Raw genomic sequence first — 19,380 nt, forward strand, 5'->3', positions numbered from 1 at the left:
CATGGTTGGGCGTTGCCAAGGCAGGAACACATTGGACAAATATGTCAAGTCCAGGCGGATAACTATGTCACACGATATCAATACTTATCCAATCATTCGAGCCAGCTCCGTTGCGAGCTGACCTGAACGCTCGCCACCTAATCAGTCTCATCCGATCAAGACCCATTCCATCACGTATACTGCATGGATTCCGCAGGTCAGTGACCTGGGCAGCGAATAGAAATGTCCCCTCCTCGGTGCTGCCCAACTACGCTTAAGCACCAGGAACTTCTGACATTGCGCCCTACCTTAGCTTATGATAACGTTTGTATGTGGTCGTAATTATTTATCTCGCAACAGCCCTCAATCTACTTGGAATTGCTTGATTCATTGCAGGCAGGTTGATACAAGCAGTTCCTTCTGGCAACCGGAACGATGGACCTCACACAACACAGCAACGACAACGTGGCGGCAAGGTTCAAGCACAACACCGACGGGTCGTATGAAGCTCCGTCGTCGGGCCCAAAGATGGTGTCAAAGAGATCGTCGGCGAGTTTGCCGATCGCTTAGGCCATGGCATTGGATATGGACAAGAGATGGCGAGGCAAGACACGAAGCGCCTCGAATGCAATCAGCCACTTCTTTGCTTTGCATGTTTACGAGGCCCAAAGTTGGGCGACAAGTGTATCTATCATACTGTGCGTACTCCCGCACTCCGTTCCTCGTCCATAGTCTGCTAATCACATCATAGGCTGGGAGGGTGATGCAAGCTGGAGACGGTATGTTATGCGAAGATTGCTACAGCATTGCGAGCGATAAGAGCAAGCGATACTTTACAAAGCGTCCTCTACAGTGGACGCGACAGTACCCGCAAGAATTTAAAGTGTTGCCAGCAGTGGAATAATCTGCAGAACAGCGGATGTGGAGCGTCACGAATGACCACTTGTCAAATTCCAGCGCCCAGCTGAGTGCTGCCTTAACTTCATGACCCTACCCGGTTGCGGCCTTCAGCGATTGTGTATATGCTAATGTTTGAATCAACGTTAGCATATACACATTCGCTGAAGGCCGATGGAAAAGGGAAGCGAAGATGGAAACAAGTGATTGATGTCACAAGAGAGCAGATTGGGAATGCGACCCTGGGAATGCGACCCCGGTAGAGAAAAATTTGTTTAATGGTATGATGCATTATTGATACAGCAAGCTTATAAGCGTTTGCTCTATGGTATAGTTCCCAACGCCCATGCTGAGCGCGATCGTAACATCATAATCTCACACGCCTGCAACTCCAAGCGCTCGTGTATGTGCCCATGTCGGATGATGTGATGGTGAGGTGGTCGACATAGAGATTGTGAATATTGGAAGTGATGATCACGTTTTCAGGCGTCCAATTTCTCCTAGTAGTTGGTAGCACGGTCGTAGTGTGGAGCGCCATTGACCGGTGCACCGTAACCTGGCTGACCATACTTGGTATTGTCAGTGGTGTTTGGTGCGTACCCGCCGTGGTTCATTGTCGAGCCGGTCATACCAGTCTCAGTGGAGTGACGACCGTGGTGGTTTGAGGTGTGAGCAGTAGCCATCTCCGCATCGCGAGTACCCTTTGTAGCCTTGTTGCGCTTCCAGAATGCGAACTTGCTGCCACGGCCACCCTTGGTGGAGTAGTTGTTGGACGGGCCGGGACCGTATCGCTTTTCCTTCTGGTGGTGCTTGACGACCATGATTTGCCATGCAGCAGTAACCAAGAAGAGGAAGATGGCGAGGATGGAAACGGCGAAGACAGCGGTGTTCAGCGAGCAGACGTAGCCATAGTCGCCGGCGCCAGGAGCAGCATCGTTGGCACGGCCAACACCAAGAGGCGTGTTGACAATACCGCGGCAGGCATTTGCGCCGTGGCGGGTGTAGTAGGCAACAGCAGCGAACGCGCCGACGAATAGGATGTCAAGGAAGACAGCCAGGAAGCCGAAGAACTTGTTGCCTGCCAAGCACAGACCGAGGATGATGCCGAAGATCGTGTAGAGCGTTGCAGCGCCAACGAGACCCTCAACTGCCTTCTCCCATGTTGGATAATGTAGTTGTGGTTCGCCAAGACAGCCAGAAAGTAGGAGTAGATACCGAGACCGACTGCAGCGCATCCGAACTGGAGGATACGCAGGCCAACAAGGCCGAAGCGAAGGAGAGCACCGCCGGCACCCATTGTGTTGTGTATTGTGGTGAGTCGTGGGAGGAAGCGAAAGTGTCCTGGCGTGAAGTGTTGCTGGTTGCTGTAAAGAATGGGGGCGGGAGGAGGGAGTTTCAAGCACTCTTAATACTCCTCGCTTGGATCCTGATAGTGGGTTGTGATAGACCCTGGAGTGCACGTAGACGGCGAAAAAACCGGGACAGTGACGACAGGGGCTTCAAACCTGTCAAATGTGATCGACATTAACAACAAAACAACAATTTTAACGGGGCCATGTGACGTGTGTGTGGCGTCTAGTGGTGGCTCAGCCAGTGAATCGGGTTCGAGAGATGTGCCAAGGTGTCCACATCTTCCGCCCTGCTTTTGGTGGCTTTCGATTCCTCAGCCACAGATGCGTCACTGATCGAGCCGATGAAGGCAATCATTGTGATCTCTGTCCTCAGTTCCAGCTGTGCTGCTATCAAACAACCTCTGGTAGATTTCAGCTATCGTAGAATTTTTCGTCGTAACCGCCACAACTTTCTGTTGCAGACGACTGGCGTGCCTCGAGTCGTCAACGCTTCTGACTGCCGGCATGAGGTCCTGAAGACTCTTTTCGTGGCGCATCCCGCCAAATGTTGTGCTGATGTTGGGCAACATCCCACTATTTTGCCGTCGATCTGGCTGTGCGGCTCTGGGGATATCGCCCGGTCCAGGCTTTTCCACTATGCGATGCTCTCTCATGACGTTCGATTTCGATCACTGCTCTGGTTTCTTGACCATGGCGTCACTAATCCACCGACTTTAGGTTGTAAGGAAGTCTCTTCGAACCATAGCAACGTGTACGTACACTGCAACCCATAACAGCAACTGTCATCGTCCATCAACTTGGCGTGATCTGTTAGCTATGATTTCATCGACACATCGTACCAAGTTGTTGTGCATTGTAATGATTGACGATGTAGCACGTGTTGTGTCGACTTGCAGTACTCGTAGAGTAAGTCACGCCAAGTCAGGGAATCTGTCAATGACACCTTGGCCGCGTACCTGGAGCAGTCGACAAGTGTCTTGCATGTCCGTCCAGGATGTGGCCTCGATCAAATGTGTGGTGCTGTAAGATTTACCTAGAAATCTCGGGCCGGTGATTCTCTGCAACAAAGATGTTTGGAGACTAAATTCGAGGGAGGTCATTATCGCTGTATGCTCGAAGACCCATGTCGTATGTTCCACCGCACTTTGGCGTGTTCCAGCACATTTGGTCAGTGGTTCCTTGGAAGTGCTGCAATGAAAGGCAGACCGTATTCCCGCCTATGACACTTGTCTTGTCCGCATAGATCCTGGCTCCAGACACCGCGGGCTACGCGGCAGTCGCTTGCACAGGCTCCTCAGTCGCTTGCACAGGCTCCCAATGTTGCCGGATGCCCTTGATAACGTGGATCCGTGATTGAGGACGCATATCATATGGTTGTGGGAGGATGACGCCGAAGTGCAAGACACACTCCGGCCCGCAGCCTGCAAGGCGATAATGGATTACCTAACCACGAAGAACCCTCCCCTTCCCACGAACCCATCCCTCCGTACATGACTGTCCGTCCTCAAGCCCAGCAGATGTGTTGGGACTTTGTCAATCACTCCCTCCTGCACGCCTCTCCTCGCATCCACATACCGCTCGGTCAAACTTCGCTGGGAGGCTGCTGTTTTGACGCGCTGGAGGGTCGGCTCTGCCTGCCAGGCGGGGCGGGAGAGGGTCGCGAGTGCTATGGCGGCGTCGCTGTTGAGCTGGTGATGGAGGAGCTCTTGTTGCTCAGGGGTTGCCGCTGTAGCGGGAAGCTGCGGTGTTGGGAGGGGGCGCAGAGGTGTCATCAAGAGAATGGCAATCTTGGAATTCGTCGGCACCGTCTCGTGGTATGGAAAGGGAAGCGGGTCGAGGAGCTGGACCGAGACTTGTTTCTGCGTGACGACCGTGGCGCGTGTGGAATGGTTGGCGGTGATTGATATTAGGGAGGATCGCCAGCTGTTGTCGATGAGCGTTGCAGGATCTGGCCCGGCCGAAGACTCGTCTCGCGACGATTTGGCGACAGTGATGGCGACGTAGCCGATGAAGATTCCAGAGTGCTTGAGGAGGATATTGCTGTCAACATTCGTCACGGTCGCGATTGGAAAGCCGAGAGGTGAAGGTTGCACATCGACAGCATGCATGGCTTTGCCAGTGAAGCGGACTGGAAACGGTGCTGCTGGTCCGTCGTCTGATCCAACGACCAGAGTCATCGGCTCCACCACGCCATCACGCTCAAGTAAGACGTTGCCTTCTGCATCTCTTCTGGCCTCCCACTGCTCTTCCATCCTGACCAACCGATCAGCAACACCACTCGAATCATACACATGCTGCGCCGCCGCAACCTGCACCGCGCTCGGCTGAAACACACTCGTCACCTGCGTCACAGCGGCAGCTTTCACCGCGGCCACATACGGCGCCGCAGCTGTCTGGACAAATTTCGTCCCAACAGCCGTACCAATCTTCACCGCCGCCTCAAGCGGAAGGGTCTTCAAACTTGCACCTCGCAAGGAACTGCTCTCGAGCGATGTCGACGCCAGGCGAAAGATCGGGCTCGGACAAAGATGCTTCTTCCCGCTCTCGCCACAGCACATCACGATACGCAGATACCCATCTTCAGCATCACACGGTACCCTTAACACAGCCGTCTCCCTCGGCACATGCCCCGCGAGCTTCTTGGGCGCTTTACGCAAGAACTTCGCAATATCCCGCTGCCAGGCCCTCTCGTCCGTCACCTTGACCTGCTCCGCAACAACAGCTGTTTCCGGCGTCACGTCCATCCACGCACTGTGCGTCCCAAACAACACCCCAGCACGCAGGCCTGTCTTGCCCGACCAGCCTCTCCGCTGCAGCCAGAACGTCCTGTCGGGTGGAAGTGGTCGATCTGCGAACACGGTGATGGCGATGCTGGTGTAGCTGCCGCTATAGAATACCAGCCCGTGGGAGTGCCGGAGGATAGAGTAGTGCTTCGTTGCCTCGAACGGATGAGAGACGAGACCACCAGCGAAATGGCGAGCTTCCTGATACGCCGTGACAGCGGCGCTCCCAGCTTTCTGGGCCGCGGTCGGTGCCTTCGAAGATGGCAGGGATCTAGGGTCTCCGTCTAGAACGTCGCCACGGAGAAGTTCAGGACGTAAATTCGGACTCAATTTAGTGCTTCTGAGTGATGGTGTCGCTGTTGGAGATGTTGAAAATGGCTGGTCGTTCACGGTTAGATGCTGGAGCTGTTGACGTGCTGATGATTCTGCTGCTGCGTACTCATCGAAGAGCGAATCGTCGTAGCCGCTATAGGTTGTCGCGGCGCTCAGAGTGGTTGGAGATTCTGTGTACACCGGGGGCGGTGAGACGGGGCTGATCGGTAATGGCTTCCGGGGAATCGAGCCATCGCTACTTCTCTGCTGCGGGAATTCACTTCGCACACTCACATTGCGTGCTGGCTGCTGCGATTGCTCAAGCAATTCACCTGGGGTTCCGGGAATAGGTTTGCGGGGAATAGTGCGATATTGTTGTGGACGCTCCTGCTTGTCCATCTCTCGTCCGTGAGATCATCTCCTCTCGTGATGCTGCAAACCACAGCGAGACTTTGGGACCGCCATCTCACGTCCACAGCGTTCGCAGAAGCATTGATACACAACAGCAACAAGGTTGAAACAGGAGCAGGGGTGATCCGGGCATCCGTCGTCGGCACACTAACGTAAGCGATATATTGCCGGAGTTCAGAGAAGGCTAACTCCGGAGTCGAGGGTAGGATGTGATATACTATAAGTATTCAGGTAGAAATAGTTGGGCGAATATCTTCATGTTTTTGGCGTAATGCGCCCTAGGTCTCGTACTACGCATCCGAATCAGACCGCAACTCCACTAGTACAGCCTCCTCAACTCCTCACCCCACCCCCTCGCCTCCGCTACAGTGACATCAAACCCATCTCCCGCAAGGCCCGCCTCCTTCAAAACTTGCTCTAACACACCATCATCCAGCCCCAACAACCCCCCCTCAAGCACCTCCCCATCCACAAACCGAAACGCCTCATCCTTCTCCACCACCTGCGTCTTCCACGCCCGATAGTTGGCCCACGGCATATGCCCTGGTGCCGCCACCCTCTCCGCCAGCGGCCGCTGCAACCTCAGCAACACATCCAGGTACGCCGGACTAATTGTACCATGAAGGTAGATGCTGCCCTCCACGGTGCCGAGAAAGGCCCGTGGGGTGATGAGAGGTCCTATTCGGGGCGGACGCTGATTGCCCGGCTGATCGGAGAGGTCTGCTTGGTGGGAGGTGGAGAGGGTGCGGCTGCGTTCTTTTCCCTTGACTGACTTCGCTGCCGTTGGGGAAGCGGTGTTGTTGGAAATCGGGACGATCTTGTTGACGACTTCGCCCAACCGGAAGTCGCCTGTCAGCTGCAGGCGTCTACGGTCGTCGGGTGTTGGACCAGTGGGATCGCGGCGCAACGTGCATAGATTCCCTTCCATGTCGGCAAGCAGCCATTGGTTGGGGCCAATGACGGCGCTGGCGGAGGACCAGACGGTGGCGAAGTGGCGGGAGACTTCTTGCAGGGTGAATTGGCCCTTGGATTGGTGGATCTCGACGATGGCGAGCGACTTCATGAGGTCCGCTACGGCGATGTTTGCTGGTGATGTTTCGGTTGCGGGCGAGACCGAGAGGGACATTGGGTTTGAGGAGATGCGTGATTGCGCTAGGCGCTTGAGCTCGAGGGCGTGGAAGCCCATTGTTGGATTCGGCGTGAGGGCGTAGAGCACCACCTAGTAACGTTAGCAAGGCGAGCAGCATGGGTAAAGTGTAACTCACAGCCTTGACAATCCCAGCAACAATCCTGCCATCACACATCGCCAAACTTCGCACAGCACCTTTGACCTCCTGATCACAGACTTGCTTGATTTTCTTCTCTTTCGTAACCTCGTACACAATCAGTCGTCCTCGAACAACCTCTGTATCAGTAGATAGCTCGTTCTCGTCCGGATTTATACTCGTCCCGACCACAAACATGTCTCCAAAGTTCTCGTCCTCAGTCTCGAATTGTCCTGTTGTAATGATACACTCTACCAATTCCTGATCTCGTAATTCAACCTCGTCTAATGTCTGAAAATTGATCTCATTTGCCAACTTGATCCGAGAAGTCAGGACTTCTTGCCCGCTCTCGGTGATGCGGTCTATGCAGCCCATGCCGAACAATTGTGCGGTAGGCTCATATGCCAGGCATCGCACAGTCTCTTTGATGGGCAGGGTCTGTAGTTGTGTCGTCCGTTCCTTGCCGATCGCAGCGAGCTTCAGCTCATCTGGACTGGCAATTGCCACTGCGCCTGGATAGGCTGGCGAGCTGAATGAACATACTCGCGACGTCTTGTTGGAGCTGACCGCAGAGTACACGATCCTGTTTTCGGACGAGTATATGAGCGAAGGTTGCTCGCATGATGCAAAGACATTTGACAGGCCGTTGTCAGAATCATCGTCTCGAGGTAGTAGCTTGAAATGGACCGGCTCCGTTCCGAGTAATATCTTGCTCATGCCTGATAATGTGTTGTTTGAGGTGTCCAAGCTGAAGGTGACGACCGTGCCGTCCGCCATGGCGACGAACAAGGTAGGCGGAGCATCCGGCAGAATGTTCGCGACCAAGACAGATCGTGGTATTGCGACTCCAGGGTCACCCAGATGTTGTGTATGTAATGGCTCCAATGTGTGTAGATCCAAGATGGCCACGGATGCGGTCTGCCAAAATGAAACGATACAGACGTTACTCTGTGAGTCTGATAATGTCACACTCGATATCTGCGACGACACATCAAAGTGCTTGGAAGAAGTCGGCTCCTCTTTATCGTTCGATGGGTGGAAGACATGCAGCGTATGACCGCCCTCGACTACCAACAGATGGACGGAATTTGCCATAGCTGCCGTGATCTTCGCACCTTCTGGTGGCCGCCAGCTGAGCAGACGCATACCTGACTGAAGTTGCGACACTACCACACCGGTCTCAAACACCTGAGCCACTTTCTCATCCGGCAAATTCGCCGCAAGCAGTGTTGGCTGACCCAACTCGAAGTGCTGATAGTCTGATAGCTCTTCCAGAGCCTCCTCAGAATCGAACTTGAAGACTCTGGTTTCATCCACAAACGACGCAACGAGGGTATCTTGATACTCAGTGCTCCCTGTCGAGGATAACGCCCACAGCTCGGTTATACCTGGCAGTTCCGCGATCGTGCCCAACTCGTCCATTCCGACACCACTTCTGACACTCCGGATTGAGCCATCCTGCCACGCCCCCGAAGCAGTCAATATCCGAGCTTGGCCGGATGAGAAGTCGCCAGCTTGCGAAGTCTCAGCACCTCGGCCCAGATCCATGATCGAAAAATCCACGATAGGCGCAATATTCGGAAATGTCTGCACAACTTCTACGCCACCAGGCTGAATCTGCACGATCTGCGAGTCGCCTGTATGTGACCCAACAAACACACGACCCTCATCTAGGTACACCAAGCATGATGCTCGGCTTGCCTCACCGACCGAATCAAGTTTCCACGACTGCATGGGACCGGAACTGTCATCAAGCATGAGGAAGAACAATCGGCCATAGTCGTCGCCCAGCAGATACCGCGACTGGTCAACCTGTGTCCAACAAGTCCATATCGTTGCATTGTCATTCAGCGGCTCTTGATGCTGCTGGCGGAGATCCTTGTCAACATAGCTGATTGAGTGCTCGCCCAGCAGCAGGAAGCCGCTTTGTGGGTACGACACTGGAATGATGTGGCTGACGCCTCATCCAACTCTGCACGTAGCTCCCGCACAGTTTCCATCTCCGCTGTCGCCGGCTCATTACCTTCACCAGGCGAGTACTTGAGCTCGCGGAGCTTCAGTTGTGGCACCTCATGGTTGTCTTCCCACAGTATAGCCAGTCTGGGTGGCGCCGTGGAGTCCGGATCTGTTTGTAAGAATGCGGAAGCTCGGGTCTGCAGCTCTTCGGTCCTGACCTGAATGGGATCACCCAGCGCCCCGGGATCTTTCTGTGGACCGGCATTCTTCTTCGCCTTCTTCGACGGTGGAACCCGTTCTTGTTCTTGGATGAATGGAATGACTGTGATGATGCCGTCAAACAGCTCCAAGCACATGAACCGGCCAGTGGGATCGATATGGCATTTGTCTAGCTCTCGCGAATCTCGGAGGACCTTGTCCGCTTGATCGACAAAGCTCTGTGCTGTCACGACTGATCTTGACACCACATCCCACGAGAGTGTAAAGTATTGATACCGGTCTGTGCCAACGAAGAGGTGGTCGACATCTGCGGCTGGCAGCCTGATCTTGTTCAGTATAGTCACATAGCCGTAGACTGTGGTCGATGATAGAAGTGAGTAGCCATCGTCAGACGGTGACCAGAACTCTAGGCGGTTCGCTTTGCTGTGCCATGTCAGCGGTGAGGCCAGGATGCTTGGAGGGGGACATACGCCACGACCAGAGTATCGTCCTCTGGGCCGATGAAGCTCAGCTTGAGTGCCTTTCGCACCGCCGTCGGTCGGTGGATCGGGACTATGTATGACATGTTGGTCGTGAGCGTCTGCTAGGTGCGGTCTACTAGCACGAGTGCCCGGGCTGGCTCGTGGTCATGACTTCCACAGTGCCAGTGGCCTGCGGGGTAGTTCCAGGAGCAGTGTGCAAAAGTCGACAATCGCGATTTCGGCAGCAATCACTCAGCAGTCGAATACAGTGTTACAGGCAGAACGAGCAGCAACAAGCACACAGCATCAGACGAATCAGTCGTCAGAATGAAGAGGTCATGTACATATCGTGATTGGAGATATCGATTCGATCCGACGCGCTATCTCCGCACGAGCGCGCATTCTCTATCTACTTCTCCCCATTCAACCACTTATACACCACCGAGAAGTCCTTCCCCTTGTGCTCCTTCTCGGTTTCATCGTAAACCTCCTTTGCCTTCTCCGCCAGAACTAGCCTTGCCCCCGCCTCCTCCGCCGCCGTCATCGCTAACCTGAGATCCTTCTTCATCAGACTTACACCAAACCCGCCCTCGTACTCTCGACTTGACGGCGCCGTCTCAATGACGCCCGGGACAGGATTGTTGATCTCCGTGGGCCAGCTTCGGCCCGTAGCTGAGTTGATCAGGTCTGACAGGGCTTTCGGCTTAATCCCCCACCGCATCCCCAAATTCATAGCTTCGGCAGCGCCGATGTTGTTGATCGCGAGAGCGTAGTTGTTGGCGAGCTTCCCACTAAGCCCGGTACCTTGGGGACCCATGTGCCAGACTTTCTTGCCCATGAGTAAAAGTATGGCTTCTGCGCGTTTGACGAGACTGTCCTCTGCGCCAATCATGAATGTCAGGCTGCCAGCACGGGCGCCAACGACGCCGCCTGACATGGGTGCATCGATGAAGTCTGCTTCGCCGTGCTCGCTGACTTGTTGCGCCACACCGCGGGAGGTGGTCGGATCGATGGTCGAGCAGTCGATGAAGATGCGGCTGGACTCGGAGGGTGGTTTGGGCAGCTTAGAGGCGAAGACTTCGCCGAAGACGCCTTTGACGTGCTGTGGTTCGGGGAGGGCTGAGACAATGTTGTCCTTATCTTACATCAGCAATGGCCAGCAACTACTTCCTGAATATAGTGAATGATGGTGTCGTCTCAGAGGATTGGCTATAAATTTTGAGGAATCATGGTAAAGGAGCCGAAGCTCCCCAACTTAGATCATAGATAGAACAAATGTTGGCTCATCATGTAGGACTGGACATAAGCAAGGGACTCTCTTACCGATGCTTCAACCACGTCTCGAGGCGCCTGCGCAACCTTGACGTTCGCAGGCTCGGCTTCCTTGACGAACCGCTCGACAGCTGCCTTGTTGACGTCGAATATCGTCAACGTGTCGCCTTCAGGGATCTTTGCTCGGAGGTTCTTCGCCATGGGATAGCCTGCTGTCGGTCAGCTTGACTATGTCGTGTCTCAATCATGTATATACACACCCATGGCGCCCAGCCCAATGAAGCCCCACGAAGCATCTCGCCTCAAGCTTGTCGAAAACTGCCTCGAGCACGAAATCGAAGTCTTCAGACCTCGCCTTACAGCTGAGGCCGCCCTTAAAGTCCTCATCTCTGCTGAGCTCGCCGGACACCAACGACACGCATGACTGCAAGACACACGCGCATGGCTGCAAGCTGGGGATACTTTTCGAGATGGCGCTCGGATGAGTTGGAGGTGAGGGAGCTTCTCCGAGGTACCGGGGATAACCGGCGGACAGGTGGATGAGCGAAGGCGGGAGGTTTGCCGAGATCAGGGGTAACGTCTTCCGTGGTTTGTGCTTGAATACCTTGCACTAACGAGGATAAACCTCCACGCGATCGACCGCGGGGAGGAGGAGAATGCCTACAGGTACGTGTCTACCGTGAATAATTCTGTCAACGAGCATCGTTTGTTTGTGAACGAGCTGGAGATCGCCCGCGAGTTGTCCGCCCATGATGCTTGGTCTTCCTCATGCATTTTCCACCATTAATCCCAAAGTCTTGACTTGTGGCGTCCAGTCCTTCATTTCCGCTCAGGCCGACTTGCTTTCCTGAGGTGGTGTTCATGTTGCTGAGCATTCCGATCGTGACTATGGCGTTATCTGTCCAGTCACAGGAGTCATGAGAGACTTTCAACCTGTTCCCAGCATCATGTGGCGAGCTCCCCCTTGAGCTCATCTGGACGACCCGGCCAACAATGCAAGCCTCTCATCTTGTCGGGCATCGAGCTCAGCTTCCGAGATCTGCACGGTGCCGACGTCGTACGTCAGATCGATATCATCAACGAATTCTCCGCTGAATCTCCCAAGACCATTCAGTGTGAGGTCAAAGATGCGTCCGACTACATACGGCTCCTGCACGCAGCCAACCTTGACGTCGTACATTACTTGGCCTTCCGAGAACTTCCAGTCCGTGATCTTGGCAAAGTTGTTTTGGTTGTGATTCAGAGGCTCCAGCTTGAACACGAGTTGCGTCCCAATGGGATACTTGACCTGGAACACCCTCTCCTCGGGAACAATGATAGTGCTCTCATAATCCGGGATTATAGTGCTGTCCAAGACGTACTCCCAGCTTCCGGTCCTTGCGTTGCTGGCGCGGAGGACTTTCATCTCGATCTTGGTGAATGCTGGGAGGACGTTGTCGACATGGACTTTGTCGCCTGCTTGGAATTTTGGTGTTGCGGTGATGGAGTCGGGATCAGCGGTGAGACCACCTCGGTTGACGCGTTGTCGTTTCGCGGGAGGACCGTTGGCTATTGTTGTGTTGTTGGTCGCCATTGCTTGCCTTTGGGCAGAGGTCAGAAGCGATCGGAGGCTGTAGACTCTAAAGGGTAATTCACGCGAAGGCTCTGCGCAATTCTGGAGGATGAAAACGTCTGAAAGTCACTCAGTAAGGACTGAACTTTCTACCTTCTACAGTAGTAGGTATACCAGGACCGGACAAAGCATCCAGCTTGCCCTCCCACAAGCTTGGGCACAGAAGCTCATTCTTACCACAATGAACAGGCTGACTTGATGGTTGTGACAGGCACGAAAATCATGAGGGGTCAAGGCAGCGAGTTGCTTGCAGCTTGCAGCTTGCAGCTTGCTGGGACGATTGATTCTTCTTAACGAGCTACATCAGTTCTACGGACTGCCTTCCAGCCCATAGTTAGCCAGAGAGGTACTGGAGTTACTCTCAGCTTTCTTCGCCAGGACGTTCCCAACACATGCTTACAACTTCTTCCGGTACTTCAACCTCGCGCAGACCGAATCGTGTCGTTGGTCACCTGCCCACCTTATTGGGACGTCCGAGCATGGTGTGGTCCAAGCAGTGGCTACGACGCTGCCGCTTGAGGACTCCTAGCCGGATACGCCGCATGCTTCTTCGACAGACTTCCGGTACTTCGCAAAGGACATTCCACTTCGGCGATCGCCTATTATTTGCGCTTTTCGAGAGTAGCCTGAGACATCTGCACAATCTGAGGAAACCATTCGACTTTGAGGTTGGGCCATAGACCGATAGCAACGGTATAGCCCCAGAAAGTTAGCTTCTGCCACGCATGGAGAGTCGAGTCACCAATGGCGACTTTGCCCGTGGCCTGGACGGTCTTGCGAATGCGGCCAATATCGATATCATAGATGACTTCCCCGTCCACGTACTTCCAGCCTATGACTGACGCCTTCCCCTTGATAACTGGCATCTGGACCTCTAGCTCATACGCAAGTGGGGTTCCGATGGGATGCTCGACCTGGAATACATCCTTCTCGGGAACGACGATGGTGGTGGGCCTGGAACCTTCAATGCCATGGTCGACGAGCTGATACTTCCACACACCATCAATGAAGTCGGCTTGTGCCACCTGGAATTCGATTTTGGCGAGTACTGTGTTGATGCCGTCTGCGTAGACCTTGTCGCCGATCTTGAACTTCTGTCCAGGTAGAGCGGGTGCAGCAGGACCTTGTCGGCCTTCGCTTCACACTTGGCCCCGGCTTCAGACTTGATCCTGGCTTCAGACTTGTCCATGGCTTCAGACTTGATTCCGGCGTCAGACTTGATCCCAGCTTCAGACTTGTCCATGGCTTCAGACTTGATCCCGGCTCCAGGCTTGATCCCAGCTTCAGACTCGATCCCGGCTTCAGACTTGATCCTGGCTTCAGATTCGATCCCAGCTTCAGGCTTGATCCCAGCTTCAGACTTGACCCCGGCTTCAGGCTTGACCCCGGCTTCAGACTTGACCCTGGCTTCAGACTTGACCCCGGCTTCAGACTTGACTCCGTGTTCAGCCTTGACACACTGTCGCTTCGCGGGCGGCTCGTTGAAAAACATGATGGGATCGTTGGTGAACGATGGAGCTACTGGTGTAGGTCAGTGACTGCGTTTGAAGGGCCGCGTAGGTCGAGCGGCGTTGTGTGCTTCGAGGCCACCAGGGATGACGAGTGAGGGTGTTGAGAATGAAAGAGATGAAGGAGAAGAGAAGAGTGATCTTGCGGAATAAGTAGGTCATGGACTCACCGAATACTCCACTGTATGACAGCAGTAAAGCACCCGATATGAACTATCACGACGACTTTGCGACGTGTGAATACAGACTCAGGTCAACATTTCCGTTAGATCTTCGGTCCTCCTCAGAAGAAGTTTCTCATCTCGGTCTTCCTCGACGAATCCGCTCCAGTTCCGCTCGACCAAGCCTAACCATATCGTGCCGCCACATCTTCCGGAACGCCTCCAGACTCGACAGCCCAACAACTTCCCAGTCCTCCTCAGCCTCAACGAATTGGCAACAACCGTGCCCAACATCAACCTCATACATAACCTTCCCATCCACGAACTCCCAGCTCTTCACCGTTCCCTTGACCCTGACTTCAGGCAAATCGCTCTCTAGCGCGTACTCGAGTTGCGTGCCGAAGGGGTAGTGTATTCTGAATACGTTCTTCTCGGGGACGGTGATAGTGGTTTTGGGGGATGTAGTGCGGAAGCTAGTAAGTCGATATTCCCAGGCGCCATCGATGAAGTCGGCTTGTGCGACCTTGAATTCGATATTGGCGTTTGCTGGGGAGACTTTGTCTGCATAGACCTTCTCGCCGATCTTGAACTTTTGTGCAGTTGGAGTAGGCGCTCCGTTGGCTCGAGTGTCAGGGTCAGCCTCGACTCGCTGCCGCTGCGCGGGAAGACCAATGGTATACATGGCGTGGTGGCGCAAATGTGCTATTTGGAGCTAGTGGTGTGGACAGGCGTGAGATCTGAGCAACCTTGTGTCGTTCCGGGTCGTCGTGGTTGAGTAAAGTGGTTCGAGAATGAGGAGACAAGAGAAGGAGAGAGAGATACGGCGGTGTAAGTAGATCGACAATCCGGCTAGGAACTTACAATAAACAGCAGTGAAGTACCAGTCCGAGTCATCACAATGAGTGAATACGGGTCTGGTCATCTGAGGCTGTCGCGACGCTCAGGCGGTGAGAGCAGAGTGAGGGCATAATGCCGCATGGCGATTACTGGCGCTGAAGTATTGACAGTAGTAGGCACGAGCCCACGGTCGATGGAAGGAAGGTGCTGCTTGCGAGAAGCTACCGCGAATGATCTTGTGAGTGAGTATTTCATTTCTGGAGTCGAGCTACTTATGTAACTGAGTACTGGCAGCTGCCTTTCCAGCATATGGATGTCCGGCACGGTGCTAGACTTGTTCTCGACTTCCCCTCTAGGACGACTTGACATCCAGCGATACAACCTCTCCCAGAACTTCCCTTGCACGTTGGATTGTGCCATCATGACGACGTCCGCTCTGTTAAGATAAGGTTTGTTCTTGGAGTGACGACGACCAACTTGCGATATGCCGAGAGCCTTGGTCGCTGCTGGCCGCAGCGGCCTCCCTCATCGCTCAAGCTGAATCTTCCGCCTCGACATCATTGGGTGCGGCACCACCAAGCATCTTCATAGGTTCTTGCTCCGCCACGAGCTGGGCTTCGGAGATCTGATGGACGCCGACGTTCCAGTCCAACTGGACATGGCCCGCTGACTCGGATTTGTGAGGAGTGAAGACGTGGCGCAATTCGGCTCCGAGCAGGCCGAGACCTCTGAGTTTGAGCCCGAAACTGGTTCCGACGGTGTGGACTTGCGACACTTGTCCGACGTCAACATCGTATACCACCTCTCCATTCCTTAACTTCCAATCTGTGACCTTGACTTTGTCCCTCACGACGCTCAACGGACCCTTCCCATGGAATTCGAGCTCGGTACCGATCGGATAGGCCAGCTGATACACCTTTTCTTCAGAGACCACGATTTTTGTCTTGGAGCCGGGAGAAAGACTGCCTTCAAGGCGGTATTCGCAAACACCATCGGTGATGTTGAACCAGACTATTTCGAAGTCTGTCTTCGTATGGGCCGGGAGAACTCCATTGAGGTACACTTTGTCGCCAACGTGAAATTTGGGTTGTGGCTCGTTCGCATCGCCGAAGAGACTGCCTCGAAGAGCTTCGGTCGTCGCTGTCTGAGTGCCGAGTCGTCTGCGCGAAGCAGCACCGCCTCGGCCTTTGCGCGCGATTTGCTTCGTTCTCGCCATGGCTGACTGCGGATATCGATTGATTGGGAATGTGTGGTCGGGTCGATATTCGAAGAGGTTGCAAGAAGTTGAAGTAGTCCGAGCAACAACGACTTGCCCCACTCAAGTGAGCAGTGAAGTTGCGTGTGACTCACAACGACAAACAGAATTCGGATCAGTCCTTTGATAGCAGGCTCTCGAAGCGACAATGAGAGCTGAGTGAAGCACAAATTTCAGAGGCAGCTGGCTGAAGAGCACTCGGCGGGCGGCAAGATAGGGAGCAAGACGAAGAAGAGGACTCATGATAGCATCTCAACTTCAGATCTGTAGTGTCTATATTCGCGGCACAGTGGATTTCGGAAGGGAGGAGGTCACTGAATGGACCATTAATGTCCAGGTCATTAACAGTCAATCCAACGAAGCATGTCGGACGTGGAAAGCAGCGAGGAGAAGCTTGAGTTGATTTTCATTGAGTTGGTCTGATATGAAATATTGTGCTATGCATGGAAGAAGCAATGCTCCTCACACAAGCAAAAACGTGATGCCGCCTTCACCCGGCTCGTCCGTCATGGCAAGGCAAGACACACCTCAGCGCGAGGCTCAGGATATCCTGTGCAGCCAAGGACAGTACTGGTGTGGTCGTCGAGCACACGAGTGATGCATGTTTCTTTCGCAGACGACTCTATGCTCTGAGAGTCTGTCATATGCTGTACCAGATCGCTTATTCGATCGGCCATCCCGAAGGTAGCGAGCGGCCCAGCGTGCCCTGAGTCGGCTCGAAAGTCAGCAAAACTTACTCTAGGCTGAGATATCGTCGTCTACGACAAATACTCCCCTGCGCTTTTTCTGCCACGGCTTAGGCCTTGCGAGCATCTGTTCCTCCAGCTGCTTCTTGGTCTCCAGCAGCCTCGATTTTGCTCCCCCGGCTTTGCTAGCTCCAGTGATCTGACCTCCCAGGTTGCCGTCGACTGGCTTCCCCAGCTTGTCTGCAGTGGTTTTGATGGTGCCAACCTGGAACTCTGTCACCAGATCACCAACAATGATGGACTTGAGGCCGTGTGCCGACTTGATGACGGAAGACGAAGTCTTGACTTCACCCAAGGAACCGAGCACGAGTGCTTCGCGTCATGGCAGATCGTGGCGTGCAATCTTCTTGTCGAATGTCAAGTCGTACACTACCTGGCCGTGCACGAAGTTCCAGTCCGTGATCGCTCCCACGGCGTGTGTGACCTTTGCAGTGCCATGCACGGGGAATTTGAAAGTTGTCTTCAGAGGATGCTCAACGGTGAAGATTTGACTTTCAGGAACTGTCATAGTGCTGCCCTCACCCATGAAGTCCTTATTCTTGATTGTATAGAGCCACTGCCCTCCATCGTCGAGACGTGCATTCGTGACCTCGAACCGAGTCGTCTTGACTGGCGATGGAAGATTGCTCTTGTAGACCTTGGTGCCAATGTCGAATTTTCGAATGTCATCTTCAGCGCACTTGTCGGAGAGGGTCATCTCAGAGCTAGGGTCAGGATCATCCTTGACCTCGGTCTTGATGCGTTTGGAAGGAGGAGGCTTCGTAGGAGGGGACCTTGCGGGAGCAGTCGTTTTGGCCATGGCTTGCCGGAGTGGGGCAACTACTAACCGGAGACAGGGACGATGAGAAAAGAAGAGACTCTGAAGTTGACGGAAGTACAAGTAAGCACGAAACAGGCCGTGGCCCATCAGAAGCGAAAGGCCGGAGCAGTGAAGAAGCGGATCATGGCAGGGCGAGCAGTGAAGAGAAGTTCTTGATCATTGACTGCTCAATCGAAGCTTGGTGTTATTCAACTGATCATCAGAGTATCGACAGTACCCAGACTGTCAAATATCGATGGGGGCTACTTGATGTAGCCCTCCTCGTTGCCGAAGGGGTGTAGATCAACTGGCTGGCAGTAGATGGAGGCTGGTGGAAGAACTTGACGTAGACTGCCGGAATCGGATGTTTGAGTCTACGAGAACATCCTGATCCCTGGTCGACTGAAGGTGCAAGGACTAATGACGGTTCCGCAGCGTCTGAGCCGGGTATGGCGTCTTTAGTAACCCATTGCAATACGATCCACCTTATCTGCAGGAACTTGGACTGTCCCGAGTGTGCAATGCGTCACCAGCACAACCTTGTTTCGATGATAAGTAGACGACATGAGCTGTGCGTCGTAACGATCAGCCGGCGCGAACTTGCCCTCGCAGGACTGTGCCTTGACCTCGAGACCATCGAGCTTCACATCGAGTGATAATTTGTCGTGGCGTTCGACCGTGCCCGGGATCTTGATGTCGTACACCACCTTGCCGTCCACAAGACTCCAGCCTGTGACTGCGCCTGTAGTGTATGTGGTGTCCGCGGTGCCTTCAACGCGGAACTGAAACGTCTTTCCTAGAGAATACTTGACAGTGTAGAGGTGGCTCTCGGTAACCCATAGTACGCAGCCTTCGCCCAAGAAGTCATCGTTCTTGATCCGATAAGACCATCCATCTGTACCACTGTAAGCTCTGTCCGTGATTTCGAACAGAGTTATCCTAACTGCCTGTGAGACAGTTGACTTGTAGACCTTGTAGACCTTGTCGCCAACAACGAACTTTGGCTGCGCAGGAATCCCAGATTGAAGCCCAGAATGCGGATCGACTTCGACCTTGACGCGCTTCGAGGCACGATCTGGCGCGGTCATGATTTCGTTTGTGCGGTGCGAGTACTGGTAGTTGGCTAAGAGCTGTGAGAAACTTTGGAACTTGGTGGGATAAGGGTAGAGTAGACGTACCCAGATGAGGCGGCCTTCAGTATGCGAAGGGAAGATACCTCAATCACGGGCTTCGCTGAACAGTCGTACTGATCGAGAACCTAGAGACAGGTGCGGTAGTGGTAGAGATATTTCCAAAGAGAATATGAAAGTGCGGTTTGAGGCGGTCTAACCCATTCAGTAGTGAAGCAAACAGAAGCTTCAAGTAAATGAATCAGAAGTGACGAATAGATGAAGGAGTGGTTTTCTGGGTTTGGGCTCCGTGAATACTCTGTTCTGGAGCATCGTTCGAAGATTGATTAACATTATACTTGCTGTGTCGCTTGTGCTTCTGTATGAGATTCAACTGCCCGTCCATGACATCTGTAAAGGCAGCGTGTCTTGCATTGCATGTATTA

The 19,380-nt window shown here is 53.8% G+C and overlaps 8 protein-coding genes across 8 annotated transcripts; all 8 read right to left on the bottom strand.

Moving 5' to 3' along the window:
* Window positions 1-1,376: 1,376 nt before the first annotated feature.
* Window positions 1,377-2,173, bottom strand: AB675_4717 (uncharacterized protein; the record flags this gene model as incomplete). Its single annotated transcript, XM_018144877.1, has 2 exons — window positions 1,377-2,027; window positions 2,102-2,173. The coding sequence occupies 2 exons, from the start codon at window positions 2,171-2,173 to the stop codon at window positions 1,377-1,379; spliced, it is 723 nt and encodes a 240-aa protein (XP_017999064.1).
* A 1,494-nt stretch (window positions 2,174-3,667) lies between these two features.
* AB675_4718 (uncharacterized protein) lies at window positions 3,668-5,722 on the bottom strand (the record flags this gene model as incomplete). Its single annotated transcript, XM_018144878.1, has 1 exon — window positions 3,668-5,722. One exon carries the CDS (start codon window positions 5,720-5,722, stop codon window positions 3,668-3,670), a length of 2,055 nt encoding a protein of 684 aa, XP_017998889.1.
* A 331-nt stretch (window positions 5,723-6,053) lies between these two features.
* Window positions 6,054-9,739, bottom strand: AB675_4719 (DNA damage-binding protein 1; the record flags this gene model as incomplete). The annotated part of the gene is made up of 4 exons (XM_018144879.1): window positions 6,054-6,953; window positions 7,000-8,923; window positions 8,971-9,597; window positions 9,645-9,739. The coding sequence occupies 4 exons, from the start codon at window positions 9,737-9,739 to the stop codon at window positions 6,054-6,056; spliced, it is 3,546 nt and encodes a 1,181-aa protein (XP_017999139.1).
* A 2,138-nt stretch (window positions 9,740-11,877) lies between these two features.
* Window positions 11,878-12,480, bottom strand: AB675_4721 (uncharacterized protein; the record flags this gene model as incomplete). Its single annotated transcript, XM_018144880.1, has 1 exon — window positions 11,878-12,480. The coding sequence occupies one exon, from the start codon at window positions 12,478-12,480 to the stop codon at window positions 11,878-11,880; it is 603 nt and encodes a 200-aa protein (XP_017999165.1).
* A 641-nt stretch (window positions 12,481-13,121) lies between these two features.
* AB675_4722 (uncharacterized protein) lies at window positions 13,122-14,870 on the bottom strand (the record flags this gene model as incomplete). The annotated part of the gene is made up of 2 exons (XM_018144881.1): window positions 13,122-13,613; window positions 14,379-14,870. 2 exons carry the CDS (start codon window positions 14,868-14,870, stop codon window positions 13,122-13,124), a joined length of 984 nt encoding a protein of 327 aa, XP_017999022.1.
* Window positions 14,871-15,557: 687 nt separating this feature from the next.
* On the bottom strand, window positions 15,558-16,241 carry AB675_4723 (uncharacterized protein; the record flags this gene model as incomplete). Its single annotated transcript, XM_018144882.1, has 1 exon — window positions 15,558-16,241. One exon carries the CDS (start codon window positions 16,239-16,241, stop codon window positions 15,558-15,560), a length of 684 nt encoding a protein of 227 aa, XP_017998948.1.
* Window positions 16,242-17,345: 1,104 nt separating this feature from the next.
* Window positions 17,346-17,825, bottom strand: AB675_4724 (uncharacterized protein; the record flags this gene model as incomplete). Its single annotated transcript, XM_018144883.1, has 1 exon — window positions 17,346-17,825. The coding sequence occupies one exon, from the start codon at window positions 17,823-17,825 to the stop codon at window positions 17,346-17,348; it is 480 nt and encodes a 159-aa protein (XP_017999095.1).
* Window positions 17,826-18,283: 458 nt separating this feature from the next.
* On the bottom strand, window positions 18,284-18,913 carry AB675_4725 (uncharacterized protein; the record flags this gene model as incomplete). The annotated part of the gene is made up of 1 exon (XM_018144884.1): window positions 18,284-18,913. One exon carries the CDS (start codon window positions 18,911-18,913, stop codon window positions 18,284-18,286), a length of 630 nt encoding a protein of 209 aa, XP_017999136.1.
* Window positions 18,914-19,380: the final 467 nt, after the last annotated feature.

This window comes from Cyphellophora attinorum (genome assembly GCF_001299255.1).
Source record: "Cyphellophora attinorum strain CBS 131958 chromosome Unknown Contig16, whole genome shotgun sequence".
Lineage (NCBI taxonomy): Eukaryota > Fungi > Ascomycota > Eurotiomycetes > Chaetothyriales > Cyphellophoraceae > Cyphellophora > Cyphellophora attinorum.